This window comes from Dictyostelium purpureum (genome assembly GCF_000190715.1).
Source record: "Dictyostelium purpureum unplaced genomic scaffold DICPUscaffold_653, whole genome shotgun sequence".
Classification (NCBI taxonomy): Eukaryota; Evosea; class Eumycetozoa; order Dictyosteliales; family Dictyosteliaceae; genus Dictyostelium; species Dictyostelium purpureum.
The window spans coordinates 825-9,844 of NW_003519986.1; the positions used below are offsets into that span (position 1 = coordinate 825).

The 9,020-nt window shown below is 20.7% G+C and overlaps 3 protein-coding genes across 3 annotated transcripts; all 3 read right to left on the bottom strand.

Moving 5' to 3' along the window:
• Positions 1-926: 926 nt before the first annotated feature.
• Positions 927-2,645, bottom strand: DICPUDRAFT_159956 (uncharacterized protein; the record flags this gene model as incomplete). The annotated part of the gene is made up of 2 exons (XM_003294828.1): positions 927-1,023; positions 1,411-2,645. 2 exons carry the CDS (start codon positions 2,643-2,645, stop codon positions 927-929), a joined length of 1,332 nt encoding a protein of 443 aa, XP_003294876.1.
• A 491-nt stretch (positions 2,646-3,136) lies between these two features.
• Positions 3,137-3,726, bottom strand: DICPUDRAFT_93302 (uncharacterized protein). Its single transcript, XM_003294829.1, has 2 exons — positions 3,562-3,726; positions 3,137-3,470 (listed from the first exon to the last, which is right to left on the bottom strand). Exons 1-2 carry the CDS (start codon positions 3,667-3,669, stop codon positions 3,270-3,272), a joined length of 309 nt encoding a protein of 102 aa, XP_003294877.1. The 5' UTR covers positions 3,670-3,726; the 3' UTR covers positions 3,137-3,269.
• A 421-nt stretch (positions 3,727-4,147) lies between these two features.
• On the bottom strand, positions 4,148-5,185 carry DICPUDRAFT_159958 (uncharacterized protein; the record flags this gene model as incomplete). Its single annotated transcript, XM_003294830.1, has 2 exons — positions 4,148-4,300; positions 4,379-5,185. 2 exons carry the CDS (start codon positions 5,183-5,185, stop codon positions 4,148-4,150), a joined length of 960 nt encoding a protein of 319 aa, XP_003294878.1.
• Between the last annotated feature and the right edge of the window lie 3,835 nt (positions 5,186-9,020).

A 9,020-nucleotide genomic window follows, 5' to 3' on the forward strand; every position in this document is an offset into this window, starting at 1 on the left:
ATTTTATGATAATTTATGATTAAAAAAACTATAAAACTTTTTTTTTTTTTTTAATTATTATTATAATTGAAAATGAAAATAAAAATAATGAAAATAATAATAACAATAGTATTAAATCCCAAATTTTTTTTAACATAAAGCCCAAAATGAGTATTTCATTCTTTTTTTGTTTGGGAAAAGGAAAAAAAACTTTTGGAACCAAAATACAAACTAATATTTGAACATAACAACACTTAAATTTTTATTTTTTTTATTTATTTTACAAATTAAATCTATATTTTACCATTAAATAAAACTTCTTTTTGATAAAGCCGAAAATATAGTTATATTAAAAATTAAACATAAACTATTCTTCTACACTATTAACACGGAAATATATAAACAATATAAAAAATTAATTTGTTATATAGTAATAGAAAGGTTTATTATATAAGAGTTTTAAAATAAAATCAAATGAACATATGATTGTATAATTATTTTATTATTGTTTTTTTTAATTGAAAAATAAATAAAATAAATATAAATCAAAAAAAAAAAAATAAAATAAAAAACAAATTAATAAAGATTTTGAATCACCACACTAACCTCAATCTAACTAACACACACACACACACATACACACACATACACACACATACACACACAAGTAAACAAACAAAAAAGCAAACAAACAAACACACAATTTTATATTTAAATTTATTTAGAAATATTACATTTTTTATATGTTTGAGTGTGGCATATACTATCATTGATATTTTTTTTTTTCAATAATAATTTTTTTTAAAAAAAAAGTAAAATATTCACCAATATGTTTTTATTTTGATAATTTCATACATATATATCTATGCTACATATAAAATAGTATTAAAATTGAAAAGTGATTCAATAATATAAATTATTGTAAGCCACAAATTATTTTGTAAAAATTAAACAAATGTGTTCATATAAAGTTTAATATTAAGAGACACGATTCTTATTATAATCAGTTTTTTGAAATTCAAATATACACATCTAATATACAAACTAATTTAAAAAAAATCTTTCAAAAAAATAATTAAGAAATTTGATTAAAAAAAAAAATAAAATATTTTATTTTAATTTGATTAAAAAATAAAAATAAAAAATTAAAAGGTTAAATTTAAAATTAAATAACACCCATCAAAGTTCTTTATTGATATAAATACCCCTTTTAATTAAAAAGGGTTGTTTATAATTATTTTTTTATTTTATTTTTTAAATACTATTATATTTTATTCTAATTGATTTAATTTTCCTATTATTGCAGAAATTATTAAAATAAAAATTGCTAAAATAAATAATACCTTAAAATCTATAATAAAATATTTAATAAATTGTTAATAAAAGAAATTATCAATATTATATATATAATAATAATAATAATAAAAATACAAACATTTAGAGTTATTGGTTGAATAGGACCCGATTCTATGTGATTTACAAGTATAGTCGGCTGAACAAGAGAATATGGTTGAGCTATCTGGTGAAAAACAGGCACCAGTAATTACAAATTCGTGAGGCTCCCATTTATCTAATTGTTTGAATGATTCAGAGTTAAATGCAAGGATATGGCTATTGCCGTTACTGATTGCTATAGTTTTACTATCTGGAGAGAGGTCGAATGTGGTGTTGTGGAAAGTATCGACTTCTCTTGAGAATTCTTCATTTCCGTTTGTGAAATTCCATTTGGTGAGTACAGTGCAACCAGTAGTCTGTTTAGTACGTGGTAATGATTGGGCAGTGTAAATATAAAGACCATCGTGTGAGAATCTACAGCCTCTAAAAGCTAATTTTGGTTTTGGTTTGTATTGAAGAGTAAATTCGACTCTACCATTCATTAAATTGATAATTTTGGCAGAGCAATCACGTGAGGTGGTAACAATATGAGATGATGCTGGATGAATATCAATGTCTGTAATTTCACCTTGATGTCCTGAAATAATTAATCTTACAAACTCGCATGATGGAACGCTCCAAACACAAATTAAATTGTTATTATCGATAGTTATGAGACGGTCACCTTTTTTATTGAATCTAATTCTTTCTAATGTTGATGGTGTGTTTTTTGTTGGTTGTGATGAAACAGTTGGTGTTGATGAAGGTGAGACGCTTCCTGAATTGCCTGCGGTGTTGAAGGCTGTTTCGGGTATATTTTGATTTGAATCAAAGTCGCTGACCTTTTCCAAACGATTGTTTTTATATGATACAATATAGATGTGTGAGCCAATAAAATAGGCTAGTTGGTTTTTGCTGTCGTTAAATGCGATATATGGGATACAATCCTCAGTTTCCATTTGGTCAATATTTATAAACTCTGAACTGTTTTCTTTTTCACTCCATTTTAATAATGTAATTGCATTTGGTACACCTGTTTTTGATTTACCACCACCACCACCACATGCGATATATGGTTCTTTGGATACGCTTGAAGATGAACAATGAAAAATTGGGTAGTTTAATTTAAGTTTGTCTACACTTTTAATTTCATCATTTGTGGAAGTTGTAGTGGTTGTAGTAGTTGTAGTGGTTGTAGAAGAGTCTTCTTTTTTTCTTTGTTTTACCTCGTTTTTAGGTTCATCCTTTGATGTATTTGTTGTTTTTTTAATTTCTTTTTTGGAGGTTGACATTATTACTGTTAATAAACAAATAAAAAACTAAAAAAAATATAAAAAAATTAAAAATCAAAAAAAAAAAAAAAATGAAAATCAAAAAAAATAAAAAAAAAAAAATAATTTTTTTTTAAAATAAAAGTAATTTTCTTTATTTTTTTTTATGAACAAAATATAAAAAGAGATATTATTTCCCTTTGGATAAAATATATAAAGATAGTATAATGTTTTATTATTTTCCACAATACATTCCGTTCTATTCAGGGTCAAAGGTTTTTACAAACTTCTATAGATTTTTTTGGTGCTCATCATCTTCATGGAGAACACTAATAGTTTCATTGCTTTTATTTTTTTCTTTTTCTCTTTTTCTCTTTTTCACTATCTGTTTCTCTTTTACCCCCATATTATCTATTTAAAAAGATTTAAAAAATTAAAAATATGTTCAAATAATTTTTAACACACAAATTAACCGCCATAAAAATTTAAATACATGGCTTTTTACTTTTTTTATCTCTTCATATTAATATTTTTTATTTTTTTTTATTTAATTTCCAATTTTTATTAATTTATTTGAATAATACCATTTGGTGTATTTAATTTTTTTTTTTAACTATTTTAAAGAAATAATGAAAATTAAGTTGTCTATTTGACTTTTCTACTACCTGATTGGGCACTATTTGAAGGGGTTCCGCAACTACCACAAAGTTCTCTTTTTAAAGCAAGTACCGAAATTACAACTGAAAGTAATAAGACGTGGGATAAGTTATAATCTTTGAATGAAATTAAATCATTAACGAACGAAAGGACTAATTCTGAAACTGGAAGATTTTGTGATTTAATAAACTAATTTGATGATTATGAAAAAAAAAAAAAAAAAAAAAAAAAATTAAAATTAATAATTTAATCCCTGATTAATAATAGAAAATTTACTTACTGGTATTATGGCTTGTTGTAATGTTTTTAAAATTGTTAAGGTGACATTTGATAAAAGTACAACAAAAGCTGCAGAGAAAATTGAACAAACAATAGAAAGAATAAACATTTTTTTTATTATAGCTTTGTTTTATATATAATTAAAAAATTAATTGTTATATGAATTTAGTTTTTTTTTTAACTTTAAAAAAAAAAAAAATGAAATTAAATTTGTTACTTCAGATAGGTAAAAAAAAAAAAAAAAAATAAAAATTATTTAAAAAAAAAAATAATTTAAAAAAAATATTATTTTAATTATTTTTTATCATATTTATTTATTTGTTGGTGTGTTGTGTGTTTTTTTAATTTAAAAAGAGGAAATTTTTTGACTCACACAATATTGTATTTTGAGTGTTTTTTTATTTTTTTTTTTTAAATTTTGGTGATTAATAAAGAAATCTAAATATAGTATACTTGATGATTATATATTTAATTTTTTTTTTAAAAAAAAAGAGACAAAATGAGATAGATTTACCTGTTGTTTATTATTAACTATTTTATTTATATTTGTATTTATATTTATATTTATATTTATATATTTTTTTTTTTTATACATTTAATTTTATCCTTTTTTTTGAAGAAGTTATAAGTGGAGATGATTGTTTTGGAACAACTTGTTCATCCATTTCAATTGATAAGTTGTTGAGATTTGAATTTGTAGTGGTGGTAGTGGTAGTGGTTGTGGTAGTGGGTGATGAGTTCTATATATTTAAAAAAAATATTAATATTCCTTTTTTTTTTTTATTTTTTTTTTTTTTAAAGTTATAAATAAAACATACACTATTTATATTCAATGGTTGTAGAGTTGGAGACGTACTGTTGTTGCTATTACTATTTAAACTAAATGTATTTGGCGACAAAATGTTGTTACTGTTGCTATTTGTTACAGCTAGTCTTCTTAATAAATCTCTATCATTTCTTGGGGTTGATGGGTTTGAAGTTGAGTTATTTATAGGAGTATTCATTGAGCTTAGTAAGGGTGGTGGTTGAGAAAATGGCATCTGGGGGGCAACCATCGGTGTAGTTGGTACGCTTAATGAGTTTGGTGTTGTTAGCTCTATATTTGGTGTTGCATTATTGTTATTATTATTAAAATTATTATTATTGATATTATTATCAACTGCCGCATTATTATTATTTGGTATATCAACTCTTAAATGTCCAACACTGTTAGGAGTTGTATTTGTTGATGGTGATACATTTGTATTTACTGTGTTAAAATTATTTACATTTTCGTTATTATTTAAAACTCTTTGAAAATTAGCATTGTTGTTATTCGTATTTACAGGGTTTATATTGTTATTATTATTATTATTATTATTATTATTATTATTATTATTATTATTATTGTTATTATTATTGTTATTATTATTATTTATATCGACTACATTGTTTATATTATTGTTTGTTTGTTGTAATAGTAGTTGTTGATTAAGTTGAAATTGATGTAGTGATAGCAAGGAGGGAGAAGATAGAGGAGAGAGAGAATTTGATTGATCAGGTGGTGGTATAGTAAAAGGTGGTACTGTTTGGTGATGATGTATGATTGGTCTTATGTTTGGAGAAAATGTTGGAGTTATATCCATCTTTTTTTTTTAATAAGTTGAAATGTTTAAACCTTTAATTTGTTTTTATTTACATGTTATCCCTATTATTTTTTAGGAAATTAGTTTTATAAAAATATATTAATAAAAAAAATGACAGGTGGTAGTGTTTTTAAATATTTAATGTCTAAAATATGTTAAATAAATAAAATAAAAAATTTTAATAATTATTATTAATAATAAAATTTGTGTGTGTAGTATTATTATTTTTTATTTTTTATTTTTTATTTTTTATTTTTTTTTAAAATTTATTATTTTTTTTTTTGGTCTCTAAATAAATGTCTTTTGTGAGTGTGTGTATGTGAGTGTTTAAATAAAAAATAAATATAAAATATAAAATTATAATAAAACACAAAAAAAAAAAAAAAAGAAAAAAAAAATAATTAAAAAAATAATTGAAAATATTTTTCCTTTTATTGATTTATTATTTAAATAAAAATTTCTATGGTGTGGTAAATAGGAGTGAGAGGAGTATATTTTATGATGTGTATATTATTAAAAAAAAAAAAGAAAGGAATAAAATTTTTTATATATTTATATAAGTTACACTCTTTTAATATTACCTATTTATTTTATTATTGCTATTAAATTTTTTATTATTTTGTTTTATCTAAATGAATTATCTTTGTGGTAATGAAAATATTATTTTTAATGTGATAAGTTTTTTTTTATTGATTTAAATTTTTTTTTTCTTTTTTAAATTTAATTAAAAAAATGGATTTAATGTTTTTTTTTTTAGTTTCAAGATTTTTAATTTATTTTTTATTATTAATATTATTTTTTGAAAATTTTTTTTTAGAATGTAATTTTAGAAAAAGAGTTTATAAAAAATTATGATATATCAAAATAAAAAACAATTAAAAAAAATAAGAAAATAAAAAATTATTTACAGCAATAATATTTAAAAATGCCATAATAGCACTATTATATCCTCATTTTCATTGTTTCCCTACATATATACAATTTATTGATTTATTTAATTTTATTTTATTTTTTATTATTTTTAAATGTCATAATAATGTATTACATGTATATATATGTATATAAAATATTTAATTATTAGAAAGAGATAATAAGAGAAAAAGAGGGAAAAAAGTATCTATCTTTGAGGTGGGGTACATTGTTGTGTGGGGTATTATATTTGGGTGAAAGAGTGGGATATTGTTTGTTGTTAATTAAAAAACAATTCAAATATATTTTAAGTGTTTGCTAAAAATATAGTTATTGTTTTTTTTTTTTTATTGTATTGCTACAAACTATCTAAATTTTCCCAAAATAAACATTTTAACCTGCAGTTTTTTTTTTTTTTTTTTTTATCGTATCATAATTTTAGTAATTTTATACTTGATCAATAATTTTAAAACAATATATTTATAAAGTAGTGAGGAATGTGGATAGATTGAAGAGGATTATTTTAAACAATGATCCAAGATCCAATTTATTATATTAAAAATCAATTATTTTTAGTTTTTTTTTCTAAAACACATAAAACAACCCACACACAAAAGAAATAAAAGTTTCTTATTGGTGGGCCAATAATTTGTATATCTTTGAAAGAGTAAAGGCAAGGAGGTAGTATGGGTAGTTTTATATTGAATTAAACAGAACAACAGTGTGAGTGGATTAAAAGTTTAAAATATTATCATGTTGACCCAAATAAACTAAAAATAAAATGCCTAACAAAAAAATAAATGAAACAATATAAAATTTGAAAATATAAAAAATAAAAAACCAATTCTTATGATTTAATTAAATGCGTGTGATGGTTGCAGTTAGTTTTTTCTTAAGTGCGTTATTTTTGAAGTTTTTTTATTGTTATTGTTGTGTGCTGTGTGGTGCTTGTTGTTGTTGTTGAAATCTTAATGTGTGTGAAAGTGGGGGTGTAATATTGAGTGTTTTTATTTTTATATTTATTTTTATATTTATATTTTCTTTTGAAATGCATTTATTTAAAATTAGAAACAAGCACACAATCACTTTTTTTGAGGAACGTAAAAAAAAAAGATTAAAAAATAAATGAAAATAAAAAAAAAATTTATGATTGATGATTTTGATTTTTTTCTTCTAATAGATCAATTTTTTGTAATTTTAGATAATGGATCAAGGGTGTCCCGAAACGAGATCCAATCCCAAGCAATTACTATTTAAATTAAATTTTATTGAAAAAAAAAAAAATTGAAAAAAAAAGAAAATTAAAATATATTTATTTTTTTTTTTTTAAAATATTAAAAAAAATTAAAAAAAAATTAAAATTAAACTTTTTTTTTTTTTTTTGTATACAAAAAATTTTAAATTTTTTTTTTTTTTAAATTATTTATATATTTTTTTTCTATTTTTTTTTTTTAATAAACCCTCAACTCTGCCAATTTTTTTTTTTTTCATTTTTTTTTTCTCATTTTTTTGAAAGATATCTCTGTTAGATTAATGGTGATATTGATAAAGTATATCATAATACATTTATTTTAAAAACAATCATAATTAACCTCAACATAAATATTCACATATATCAATTATATAAATAATTTTTTCATAAAATCACCCATTATCCGCCCTATTCAAATAACAATATATAATATTCTTTTTTTTTTTTTGTTTTTGTTTTATTTATTTTCTTTTTTTCTATTTATCTTAAATATTTGATATATTAAAACTACCAATAACATTGTATATAAAAATTATCACAAAAACTAGCGTTCTCACACATCACATTTCCTTGTAAATAATAATAATATTAATAAAACTTAGATATATAAAGTTTAATAGTAAAATATGTAAGTACTTTATTAAATGCATTTTTTATATAACCACAATAAATAAAATAATTATAATAAAATAGTATTTGTTAATTAAACTTTAATTATATATCTAAATTTCATGATATTTAATTAATTGTTTTTTCTCATAATAAAATATTTTTTTTTTCAGTTATCACAAAATTTGCAAATTTCATTTTTTTTTATTTTTTATAAAATTTTAAAAGAATAACTTTTTTATGAAATCTCAAAAAAAAAAATAAAAAAAAAAAATAAAAAAAACAGATCCGAAATACATATATATTTTTTCGATTAATTAATAGAAATACAGTATGTTTTTGTTCAATCATAATCGTTTTATGTGAAATAATTGTTTTTGTTCTATTTTTATTTTTATTTTTATTTTTATTTTTTGTTATTATAATTAGTTATTCTATATTGGATATATCAAAACAACAAAAAAAAAATTCAATTTTCTTTAATATCCAAGAATAAAAACAAATTGTTACCATCTCTTTTTTCCTTTCCTTTTCCTTTTATTTTTTCATTTATTTATAAAATCAAAACGACCACAGCACACAACAAACACCAAAGATTTATTCATACACAAAGTAATTAAAAGTATAAAGCACCTGTACACTCACATGTACACATATATATTACTATTTCTCGTGTAGAAATTCATTATTATTGTGGTTTTTTATAAATAGATCATATGATTAATGACAGATTCTCTTAATATATAATCATTTATTTTTAATAAACATATATATACATATTCATAAAAATTACATACATACACACACATACACACACACACACACACACAGCTCAAAATTCTAGTTCAATTATTAATTTTTTGACAGTACACAAAACTAAATCAAAAATATTTTTATAAAACTTTTTTTTTTTTTTTTAAAAAAATAAAACATTATAAATTAGTTTTAAACGTCATCACTATTTTTAGGATTAGACAATATCATAATAAATCATAATAATAATCATCCCAAATCTTTAAAAATTGTTATGTATAAATATAAAAAAAGAAAAATAAAAAAAAAAAA